We start from the raw sequence: 12832 nt of genomic DNA, 5'->3' as shown, positions 1-12832 counted from the left end.
AATAGTTTGTCATATGCAATGGAAAACATATCCAATAGTAACAAGTAGGCAAGAGTCAAATGAGATGCAAGCACAAAGTAGAACGCAACTCTATGCCTACAAGGGGTAGGGATCCAAAAGTAAGGAAAATCAAAATGAAAAACAAAAGAAATACTCCCTTATTTATGATCCGTTGGGAAAGGAGAATCATTAGGATAAATAGAGGAAAACGAATCCTCAAGCGGGGGGAGTCTTGACAAAAAGGGAAAAGAAATGGGAAATGAAGGATAAATGTTGAGTTTTCTCTTTCGAAAAGGGGAATGAGGGAAGGGAGTGGGAACAAAAGATTCACAAACAAATTCACTCACATCACAAAAAGCATAAGAAATCTCAACATAAGATCCTTCATTAACCTTTAAAAGTTTTTGGTTAGCACATTCTCGTTTTTCCTCAATTTGAATCGACTTAAGCACTTCGAGGCAAAATGGAGCAAAAAGATTTTCATCACCATCATCGATGCACTCACTCAAAGCGGAACGAGTAGGAACAAACTTTTCGATACTCAATTCCTCAATGTCATGCATCATAGGTTGCAATGTAGCCTCAAACTCTTCTCTTCTCCATGAAACATCCTTAATAGATTCTTGCAATAGGTTAGAAATTCCCAAAAAGCCTTTTACAACTTGTCACTAGTAGAAAAAACCTCAAGTGCTTTGAGCCAAGTGCTTGGGGTTTAGAGAAACCCCAAGCACTTAATTGAACCTAAAAAAAAATCTGAGTAAGTGCTTGGGATTTTTAATTCACCCAAACACAAAATTGCAAATTCTACAAATGCTTGGGGTTTACTATTCACCCCAAGCCCTTAAACCTACATTTTCACTACATCACTTAGGTTTATTTGCAAAAATATTCCTCCCTTTCCAATGTTCATTTCCCCGCCCTTTGATTCTCACACAGCCTATGTTGAGTTCGTTCTCATCTACGTGGCTTCGTTTCTTCCCGAACCTTCTCACCTACGTTTCTTCCCCAACACCGCTCACCCCAAAAGCACCACCTTGTCGTGGCTGCCATATCCACCCCCACTCGCGTTTCTCTCCCCCCGCGTGACTGAAGCCGTCTCCTACTGCTAGAAGCCCCCGTGTTTCTCCGACTCGCCCACTTCTGGAAGACGCCCAACCGCCTCATCTCCTCTCCTCTCCTACGCGCACTGCCGCCGTCTATGGCTCTCCTCCCACCGGCCACTGCTAGGTTATTCCTGAAATTTTGTAATTTTTGTTCTGTAAATTTGTTTTGTCAATTTTGTTATTTCTGCAATTTGTTTCCTCACCATTTTTGTTAATTTTGTTCTATAAATTTGATAATTATCCCTCAAAAGTATCAATTAGTGAATTAACCACCAGCTAATTTTGTTAACCACCGTTGATTTTATTAAATTTGTTGTAATTTTGGTTTCTTTTTTTTCGGTTTGGCCTGTGACTGAATTGAAGGTCTGTGCACAGTTATTCTAGGATAACTATCTTGCTTATCATAACTACTTTCTGATGTTGGTTGCAAGTAGAAATTGTTGGAGAATTGAATTGTGTGCTTGTTTGCCAGTGAATTCAAAATGCCTCTAGTTATTCTAGGCCTGTCAATGTTGATTGAAATAATAAAAACAAGCAGGAGGATAAAGCTACTGTCAGATAAGAGAGACTTTAGCATACAAAGAAATAAGATTTCTTGCTTCTAATTTATGGATACTTTTGGAAATTAGGGGAATAAATAGGCAACTAAATTGCCTTTGATGCTTACTTTGTTGCTTGTCTTTTGTGTCTGAACCATATTAGTGTATTAGAAGATTTAAATTTGTCTACAAGGTGCTTTGAATATCCTATATTTTTATCTAAAATCAAAAAATGTTCTGATAATTAGGATTTCTGTCATTCTAAACAAAATAAGGCGTCAGACTGTCAGATTAATCTATAGGTGACCTTTTTTGGTGTACTCTTTGTGCTTCTTCCGCATTGCCACAAAGCAGACTTATATGTGATGCCCAAGGAATAACATAAAGGGTTTGAACTTTAGAGGGAGGCACTAAGGCCGCGTAGAGCTGTAGGCAGAGCATGAAGGTGAATATGCATGATGTATGTTGCAGTTTAATTCATATTCTAAAATATAATTGCAAGACCGAATCATAAAGAAATCTGGAGTAACTGCTAAAGGAGTAGTAAAAGGAAAGAAACAAAGCAGGTGAAGGGGTTTAATATCAGAACTCAGAAACCGTTTTATTTCTATTTGGTTGAGTAGCCATGTTGTAAGCCGGGATGGTTATTGGACGAGGGCTTAATGGAAAAAGAGGGTCGGATCAGGCATTTAAGTGCTCTAATTCGTTTATATTATTCTTGTGAGTATGAATGCCCAAACAAGAAATGTGGCTTACCCGCGACTGACCCCTTTCCTACTTCCCCCAAAGTTTTAGAATTTTCCTCATCCTCATGATATTTATCATATTTAAACTAGAATTTTTACTGGTGGAGGTGTGCAGATAGCTATTTAAAGTATCAAAGACTAAGTTTGTAGCAGAAACAAGAAATACAAAACTTCTAGACTTAATCTTAAAGTTTTGGAATGGAATTATGAAAGTGCATAATCTCCTGTATAGCTCATTGAGGAGGGATACTTTGTAAGTAATAAGTAAGGTACTTTAGGACATGTTTGGTTCAACTTACTATATTTTGTTTAACTGTTTTATTCTAACTTATCAGAATTTTTATCCAAAATTATTTGCACTTATCTAAATTAATTTTTTCTGAATTAAGTAGAACAAGTTCCCGTAAAATAAATGTTCTAATATTGATGATTGATTTTGTAGCGATACGATTTCACTTGGAGCTAGTGAGGAGTGTAGCGATCGAAATTAATAGCCCCGTTGATATTGGTATGTATTTCTTACATTTCATTCTTTCTCTTTCTATTTTGTAAATATTAGTTAATTAATGTGCTAACATTTATGATTGATATTGTCCTAAATACCTTTGTAGCCATATGATTCAACTTGGAGCTAGTGAGTTGGGCTATGGCTGTGGATTAGTCGGGTACAAAACAACTTACCTTAACAGTTTCTCTTTTATATTTAAATTCATGTTTTTATATGATTAAAGGCTCCTCTTCTTTATCTAAAGCGAAGAAAAGTTGGAAAAAAACATTGATTGGTTGTTGTTGCATGTTCCGACTTCCGAGTCACTCGCCACTCGCACTAGACAGGTTCAAATTCTTATTAAAAAAAGGTTTTAAACTTGTATCCAAGTCTAAATGAAGTAAAGAATAAACATTGTGGTTCAAAGTTTCAAATATTTTGTCTGGTCTAGCAGTATCCAATTTTTAGAATGATTACGTGTTTATGTTATTGAATTATCCAAAAGATTGTAGTTATAAGTGTGAGTCATTGACTTAAATCTATAAGTTTTCATTAATTACAACTTGCACATTGAAATGGCTTTAGACTAATAAATAGTTTTTTCCAAGCTGCATAGCAGCTCTTTCTGGTGCTCAGGTCACGTTAACAAATCTTCCTGATAGGCTAAGGCTTCTGTAAAAGAACGTCGACACCAATTTAGATTCTATTGATATATTGGGTTCGGGAATGGTCAGTGAACTCATATGGGAAGAAGGTCCCGACCCTAACATACTTGATCCATTGCCAGATTATGGTAACAAATTTTGAGACTTTGCCACTATTTTCATGCTAATTCTTTTATTATTATTATTATTATTATTATTATTATTATTATTATTATTATTAGTTTTGTCTGGGATTACTTGTTTTACTTTACACGTCTCAATAATACATATCATGCACCAGTTAGTTAAATTTCTTCTGGATACAACAGATAAAATTTTGCAATATTCTTATTTAAATTGGTTGAATGGTTGTTTGGTTGTCCATATACATTTCAAGATTACCAGCCAAGAAATAAGAACTTTGCTTCCATTCACTTCAAAATAAATTATAGTAGCTTTAAAAAAAACGAGTGGAAAAGAAAAGGGACATAACAAAAATTAATAAGGATATCCTCTAGCACATTAGCAAATCAAACTTTATGCACTCAAGGGTTGTGTTTGTCCTTTCTTAGATGTATAAGTGATGTATGAATACCTTTGTTTGTACTTTCTTAGATGTATAAGTGTTGTATAAAGAGACATTTCTTGTGTTACTTTTAGGAGATTTACTTTTTACTTGTTTATCCCACTTGATTGCCTCAGCTTGTTTCTTCTTATAGAACTCTGAATGTGTGATGAAGGAAATAAGTGGACGTGCTCTAAACAAATCAAGATCACAATTATGGAAATCAGTGATGGTAATTAATTAATGTATAATATTCATTACTTTGTTACTTGGCAACAACATACTTTTACTAACATCCATCTTATTTGTGTGATTTTAATCTTAGTGTACGCAACAAAGAGGCAATCAAGAATGTGGCTACTACGTGATGAGGTTTATGTACGATATAGTCACATGTTGCTCAGAAGTTGAGGATCTCGAGAAGGTACATACTATGATATAATTATTGATGTTTTAAATAGACACGAGTTCCCCCAAAATTTGATAAGAGTACTTATGTAGGTTCATTAGTTAAGAGTTGGGACCGAAAACGACCATTATAGTCAAAATATGTCCTATAACGGTCAAACGAGCCTCAAATATGCATAAGTTGACCAAAGTATATGTTAATGAATCTTATCAACCTCATACTAAGTATATTAAACGTGTAAAGGATTTAGAATACCTATTTAGCTTCATTAGTTTAGAGTTGGGACCGAAAATGACCATTATAGTCAAAATATGTCTTATAACGGTCAAACGGGCCTTAAATGTGCATAACTTGACTAAAGTAGATAAGAATGAGTCTTAGCAACCAAATACTAAGTATATTAAACATGTAAAAGGTTCGAAATACTTATCTAGGTTTATTAATTAAGACTTGGGACTGAAAATAACTATTATAGTCAAAATATGTCCTATAACGGTCAAACGAGCCTAAAATTCGCATAAGTTGACCAAAGTAGATTTTAATGAGTCTTAGAAACCTAATAATAAGTATATTAAACGTGTAAAGGGTTTAGAATACCTATTTAGCTTCATTAGTTTAGAGTTGGGACCGAAAACGACCATTATAGTCAAAATATGTCCTATAACGGTCAAATGGGCCTTTAATGTGCATAACTTGACCAAAGTAGATGAGAATGAGTCTTAGCAGCCTAATAATAAATATATTAAACGTGTAAAAGGTTCTAAATACTTATTTAGGTTCATTAGTTAAGAGTTGAGATCGAAAATGACCATTATAGTCAAAATATGTCCTATAACGGTCCAACGAGCCTAAAATTTCCTTAATTTGACCAAAGTAGATGTTAATGTGTCTTAGAAACCTAATAATAAGTATATTAAATGTCTAAAATATTAAATATACTTATTTAGGTTCATTAGTTAAGAGTTGAGACCGAAAACAACCATTATAGTCAAAATATGTCCTATAACGGTCAAACGAGCCTTAAATGTGCATAACTTGACGAAAGTAGATGAGAATGAGTCTTAGCAACCTAACACTAAGTATATTAAATTTTTAAAAGGTTAAATATTCTTATTTTGGTTGATTAGTTAAGAGCTGGGACCGAAAACGACCATTATAGTCAAAATATGTCCTATAATGGTCAAACGAGCCTCAAATATGCATAAGTTGACCAAATTATATGTTAGTTAGTCTTAGCAACCTAATACTAGGTATATTAAACGTGTAAAGGATTTATAATACCTATTTAGCTTCATTATTTTAGCGTTGAGACCGAAAACGACCATTACAGTCAAAATATGTCCTATTACAGTCAAACGGGCCTTAAATGTGTTTAACTTGACCAAGTAGATGAGAATGAATCTTAGAAACCTAATACTAAGTATATTAAACGTGTAAAAGGTTTAAAATACCTATTTAGCTCATTAGTTAAGAGTTGAGACCGAAAACGCCCATTATAGTCAAAATATGTCCTATAACGGTCAAACAAGCCTCAAATGTGCATAAGTTGACCAAAGTAGATGTTAATGAGTCTTAGAAACCTACTAAGTATGTTAAACGTGTAAAGGGTTTAAAATACCTATTTAGCTTCATGAGTTTAGAGTTGGGACCGAAAACGACCATTATAGTCAAAATATGACCTATAACTGTCAAAAGGGCCTTAAATGTGCATAACTTGACCAAAGTAGATGAGAATGAATCTTAGAAACCTAATAATAAGTAAATTAAACGTATAAAAGGTTTAAAATACTTATTTAGGTTCATTAGTTAAAAGTTGGGACCGAAAACGACAATTATAGTCAAAATATATCCTATAACAGTCAAATGAGGCTAAAATTTGCATAAGTTGACCAAAGTATATGTTAATGAGTCTTAGAAACCTAATACTAAGTATATTAAACATGTGAAGGGATTATAATACCTATTTAGCTTCATTAGTTTAGAGTTGGGACCGAAAACGACCATTATAGTCAAAATATGTCCTATAACGGTCAAATGGGCCTTAAATGTGCGTAACTTGACCAAAGTAGATGAGAATGAGTCTTAGCAACCTAATACTAAGTATATTAAACGTATAAAAGGTTCAAAAAACTTATTTGAGTTTATTAGTTAAGAGTTGAGATCGAAAAAGAACATTATAGTCAAAATATGTCTTATAACGGTCAAACGAGCCTAAGATTTGCATAAGTTGACCAAAGTAGATGTTAATGAGTCATAGAAACCTAATACTAAGTATATTGAACATCTAAAGGGCTTGGAATACCTATTTAGCTTCATTAGTTGAGAGTTGGGAGCGAAAACAAACATTATAGTCAAAATATGTCATATAACGATCAAATGAGCCATAAATGTGCATAATTTCACCAAAGTAGATGAGAATGAGTCTTGTCATCCTAATATTAAGTATATTAAACATGTAAATGGTTTAGAATACATATTTAGGTTCATTAGTTAAGAGTTGGAACCGAAAACGACCATTTAAGTCAAAATTGTTCATATAACTCAATTATTGTTTGAAAATAATGTTTATATTACTCCCTCCGTCCCGGAATACTCGACCCGGTTTGACCGGCACAGATTTTAAGGGACTTCAATTGACTTATTTAATTTAATAGGTAGTAGTTGATAGTGGGGTATTACTTTAATGTAGTTAGTGGGAGGTGGGTTAAGAGGTGGGGTTGGGGGAGAGTAGGGGTTGAATTTTTAATTATTTTTTGTATGGAGTAGGGGGTAGGTGGGTTAATAGGGGTGGAGTGAGAAATAATATAATATTGTTAGAATATTGCCATATTTAGAAACAGGTCAAGTATTAAGGGACAGCCCGATAAGGAAAACAGGTCAAGTATTCCGGGACGGAGGGAGTATATTTTACAATATTTATTTTTCTTACTAATTTATTACATGTTTTTTTGTTGGATTTGATTATAGGAATTCATGAACAAACTAAAGGAGCGTTCCTTCACGACTGATGAAATAAAATGTGTTTGAGACAAGTTGGCACGATTTATTACCAATGAATGTTTTTTATTGTTCGCGTTTTTAGCATTATAATGAATCTAATATTGTAATTAGCTACCTTTTTCCATTAACAATTTAGATACAATAGGTTTTCTCCCGTTGTTGGATATTTATTTTGATTTTTTTTTTCACTTGTGTTATTGAATGGTGTAAGGATGAGATAAGGGCATGTTTATTGGTGTATAGTATATACGTTGTGTTTGATTGAGGTTGTTTGGTGTAGGTACAGGTTTTATAGCTACAACATATTGTGCTAAAGTGGTACCGGCCTGGAAAAATTTACAAAAAAAAAAAGAATATTATGCGCTTGGGTTATTTTGTTTAATATACACCAAGCACTAGATAGTTGCAGATTTTATTTAAAAAATATTGTTAATATCAAGTGCTTGGGTGTTTTTTAAAACCCCAAGCACTTCACAAGTCAAGTTCTTGGGGCTTTCCTTAAACCCCAAGCACTTAACATGTCAAGTGCTTGGGGTTTTCCATAAATCTCAAGTTAAGTGCTTGGATTTTTCGAAACCCCAAGCACTTGACATGTTAAGTGCTTGGGGTCAACCCCAAGCACTTGAAATATTACAATCAATTGAACAATAAACAAGAGAATTAAGGATCAAAGTACTAAAGTAAAATCAAGAAGAATTAAAGAATTGAAGGAATTAAAGAACAATCAACAATCACAACAAAAGCAAGAATTAAGAAATTGAATTGAATTGCACAAAATTAGAAGAAGAGTTTAGAGAATTACAAATTGATGCTTCAATCATTTTGATAGGGCGTTTTTCCGTCGTTGAAAGATCAACGCAACAACCAAAAAAAATTTATAGAACAGCTAGACTAACCAACTATATGAACTATAGTGGCAAGTATAGAGATCGTCCCAAAGAAACGATGGTTCTCGAGATTAAATGTCAAGCTAATTCGAACAAGAAGTTTGATTTGAATTATCACTATGAAGCTAAACTAACAATTAAACTAGATTGAATCAAGGAAGGGGAACGTTAGGGAGTTCGGGATAGTCTAGGGAAATCGGGAGAAATGAACTACCATCTAGTAATCATGAATGATGCACTGACATAGCACATAGGGGAATGAAACCAAATGACGTGCTCGCCACCTCTCGGATGAAGCATGCGAAGCAACCTAGCCTATAGAAGAGCTTTCGCCTAGTCCTAAGCTAGATAAGCTTGCATATAATAGGAACAATCATTCACTTGCATGAATTAGGCTCACAATGTCTTGGCAAACCTAAATCATACATTCCAATCTAATTCAATCAACTAGCATTTGCAACTACTACTCAATTGGTCATGGAAAATCCTAGCACTAAATCAATTTCATCACATCAATCATTCATCAATCAAATCATCAAGTTCCCCTAATTAGGCCCCTAGATTCTCCCCTTTCCCTAACCTAATTCTACTCACTAATCATACTAGAAATCAAGAAATCCATTAATTCTAAACTAGCAAGCATGGAATTGAAAGATTAGAAAGAGAGAATAAAAGGCTAGAAAAATCAATTGAACAATCAACAAGAGAATTAAGGATCAAAGTAACTAAAGCAAACTCAAGAAGAATTCAAGAATTGAAGGAATTAAAGAACAATCAACAATCACAACAAAAGCAAGAATTAAGAAATTGAATTGAATTGCACAAAATTAGAAGAAGAGTTTAGATAATTACAAATTGATGCTTCAATCATTTTGATAGGGCGTTTTTCCGTTGTTTAAAGCTCAACGCCACAACCAAACAAAATTTATAGAACCGCTAGACTAACCAACTATATGAACTATAGTGGCAAGTATAGGGATCGTCCCAAAGAAACGATGGTTCTCGAGTTTAAATGTCAAGCTAATTCGAACAAGAAGTTTGATTTGAATTATCACTATGAAGCTAAACTAACAATTAAACTAAATAGAATCAAGGAAGGGGAACGTTAGGGAGTTGGGGATAGTCTAGGGAAATCGGGGGAAATGAACTACCATCTAGTAATCATGAATGATGCAATGACATAGCACATAGGGGAATGAAACCAACTGACGTGCTCGCCACCTCTCGGATGGAGCACGCGAAGCAACCTAGCCTATAGAAGAGCTTTCTCCTAGTCCTAAGCTAGATAAGCTTGCATATAATGGGAACAATCATTCACTTGCATGAATTAGGCTCACAATATCTTGCCAAACCTAAATCATACATTCCAATCTAATTCAATCAACTAGCATTTGCAACTACTACTCAATTGATCATGGAAAATCCTAGCACTAAATCAATTTAATCACATCAATCATTCATCAATCAAATCATCAAGTTCCCCTAATTAGGCCCCTAGATTCTCCCCTTTCCCTAACCTAATTCTACTCACTTATCATACTAGAAATCAAGAAATCCATTAATTCTAGACTAGCAAGCATGGAATTGAAAGATTAGAAAGAGAGAATAAAAGGCTAGAACAATCAATTGAACAATCAACAAGAGAATTAAGGATTAAAGTAACTAAAGTAAAATGAAGAAAAATTCAATAATTGAAGGAATTAAAGAACAATAAACAATCACAACAAAAGCAAGAATTAAGAAATTGAATTGAATTGCACAAAATTGGAAGAAGAGTTTAGATAATTACAAATTGATGCTTCAATGGAGGAGAGTTTCTCTCTCTAGAAATTCTGAAAAACTAACTTTGAGAATCTAAAAATGTCAACTAAAATTCTACACAAATAAAATAAAATGAAAAATCTATTTATAAGTTTCCCCAAATAGAAGCCGAAATTCGAAAATGAGCATCCCGCGCAGCCATTCGGTCGCACAGACCCTCTGTGCGACCGAATGTAAAAGAACCATTCGAGCAAACACTGAGACCTGTGCGAGCGAAGGCAGAGAAGAACACTTCCATCGTCATGTGCGACCGAACGAGGAACCCTGTTCGGTCGAATGGGGATTCTTTGGCTCATATCTCCTCTACAGTATGATTCGCTCGAACAGAAGGGCTTGTGTGGGCGCACAACTCTTGTGCGGTCGAGTAGAAAACCTTGTGTGGTCGCATCCCAAATTTGAGACATTCTGCTTCCAAAAATCAATTCTGTGCGACCGAACAACAGAGCACGTTCGATCGCACAATCCATGTGCTGTCTAACATAAAGACCGTGCGATCGCTTTCCAAATTTGAGACATTCTGCCTCCAATCCATTATGTGCGACCGAACAACAGAGCACGTTCGATCGCACAGAACTGGATATTCCTTGATGCCCATTTGCACTCCTCTGTTCGGGCGCACAAATCATCACTCGATCACACAAGCCCTGTTTTGGCTTGATTCTACTTGTTTTCCATCACTTTTCATCATAATCACCTATAAAGCACAAGATGGAATGAAACTTATAAAATTCACACAAAAAGCTATAAAAACTATAAAAAGGCATGAAAACTAACATAAAATCCTAAGCTAAGAGCGACATAAATGTCGCTCATCAAACTCCCCCGAGCTAAGCGTTTGCTAGTCTCTAGCAAACTAAACTCAATTAGGGAAGAATGAACAACTATTAGAATCCTAAAAACTGACAAAAACAAAAATCCAGCAAATCTAATCAAGACAAGACCTAAAAGAAATGAAAAACAAACCAAGAAAAGAAAGAAAGAAAAGAAGAAGAAAAGAAAAGAAAAGAAAAGAAAAGAAATTAAACTACAAAATCCAAGATAGGGCCTTTATTATGGAACGAGTATAAAAGAACATTAATATTACCTATCAAATAAATGAGTACACACTAACTAATGTCCTAAATTGAGTGAAAGATTTGAGCATCAAGCAAAGCGAACTAAGGGAAAGCCCTTATCAATTTCCCTACAACCGAGCATACCACGTCAAATCTCTAGATCTTTTCCACCCTTGAGAGTAGCGTCTCGAGACACCGCGAAGGCGCTGGAGAAAATAAGATAGGCTACCCGACATCTTAGCATGACAATCCCATTCCATAAACTTGACCAAATCCTCCCTCCACCATGAAGTGACATTTTTCCCAATTGAGCACCAAGTTGACTTTCTCATACCTCGCAAGGCACTTCCCAAGATTGATGAGGCATTCATCATAGGTGGATCCTCCCACCGAAAATTAATCCATGAACACCTCCATTTCTTCTTCGAGCATATCACCAAAAATACTCATCATACACCTTTTGAACGTCCCGGGGGCATTGCAAAGCCCGAATGGCATCCTCCTATAGGCAAAAGTCCCATAAGGGCAAGTAAATATAGTTTTCTCTTGGTCTTCCGGCTTTATGGGGATTTGAAAGAACCCGGAATATCCATCAAGAAAGCTAAAATACTTGTGTTTGGTTAGACGTTCAAGCATTTGATCAATAAATGGTAGAGGAAAGTGGTCTTTCTTAGTGGAAAGATTGAGTTGGCGATAGTCAATACACATGCGCCCGTCCGGGTGGAAATGAGCTCTCCATGTGAATTCTTGACTACCGTCATCCCACCCTTTTTTGGAACCACATTGATCGGGGATACCCATCGACTATTAGAAATAGGATAGATAATCCCGACCGCCAAAAGCTTCATTATTTCCTTCTTAACCACCTCTCCCATATGTGGATTAAGTTTTCTTTGCCTTTCACAATGTGGGACGGCATTGTCCTCAAGCTCTATATGATGCATGCAAAGGGTTTGGCTAACACCTTTTAAATCACCAATAGTGTAGCCCAAAGCCCTTTGATGACGTTTCAAGACATGAGTGAGCTTGGCACTTGCTCGTCATCTAAAGAGGAGTTGATAATCACGGGCTAAGAAGAGTTTTGACCGAGAAATGCGTACCTCAAGCTCGAAGGTAGAGGTTTTAGCTCTACCTTGGGAGCTTTCTTACCGATTCGGGCTTCATCCAAAGCTTCTTTCCCATCAAACACAAGCATGCATTGCTCGGGTTGAGCGCAAGGTGATGGGGCATCCAAGAGCTCCTCGTAGTTAGCCACTTCAATCCCTAAATTACCTAAGCCATGTCTATTCAAAAGAACAAGTTCAAGTGGATCATTAGTGGCGAGCAAGTGCTCATGCATGTCATTCACTATGGGATCAAAAGAGTCCACCAAGAAACATTTCTCATTAGTGGAACTAGGATAATGCATGGCCTTATTCAAGTCAAAAAACAAACTATCCTTCCCAACTTTCAAAGTAATGTTCCCTTGCTTGACATCAATAATGGCCCCCGCCGTAGCCAAGAATGGGCGGCCTAGAATAATAGGGACATGCACGTCCTCATCTATGTCTAGGACTACAAAATCGACGGGGATCAC

General features: G+C 35.5%; 1 protein-coding gene across 10 annotated transcripts; it reads left to right on the top strand.

Moving 5' to 3' along the window:
- Positions 1 to 873: 873 nt before the first annotated feature.
- LOC110782547 (uncharacterized) lies at positions 874 to 7758 on the top strand. Of its 10 annotated transcripts, XR_002531941.2 has the most exons (8): positions 875 to 1227; positions 2831 to 2896; positions 3000 to 3053; positions 3141 to 3222; positions 3495 to 3668; positions 4239 to 4316; positions 4410 to 4508; positions 7461 to 7758. XR_002531941.2 is itself a non-coding variant. In XM_021986714.2 (7 exons), exons 3-7 carry the CDS (start codon positions 3004 to 3006, stop codon positions 7518 to 7520), a joined length of 369 nt encoding a protein of 122 aa, XP_021842406.2. In that variant the 5' UTR covers positions 876 to 1227; positions 2831 to 2896; positions 3000 to 3003; the 3' UTR covers positions 7521 to 7758. The 10 variants fall into 10 exon arrangements, 1 of the variants encoding a protein (XP_021842406.2); XR_008930738.1 differs by lacking the exon at positions 3141 to 3222 and having other exon boundaries at positions 874 to 1227; positions 3484 to 3668; positions 4260 to 4316; XR_008930737.1 differs by lacking the exon at positions 3141 to 3222 and having other exon boundaries at positions 874 to 1227; positions 3484 to 3668; positions 4222 to 4316.
- The last annotated feature ends 5074 nt before the right edge of the window (positions 7759 to 12832 follow it).

This window comes from Spinacia oleracea, chromosome 3 (assembly GCF_020520425.1).
Source record: "Spinacia oleracea cultivar Varoflay chromosome 3, BTI_SOV_V1, whole genome shotgun sequence".
In the NCBI taxonomy this organism is placed as follows: domain Eukaryota; kingdom Viridiplantae; phylum Streptophyta; class Magnoliopsida; order Caryophyllales; family Amaranthaceae; genus Spinacia; species Spinacia oleracea.
Note: the sequence above shows the minus strand (reverse complement) of the source record. Positions and strands in the feature narration are given on the sequence as shown.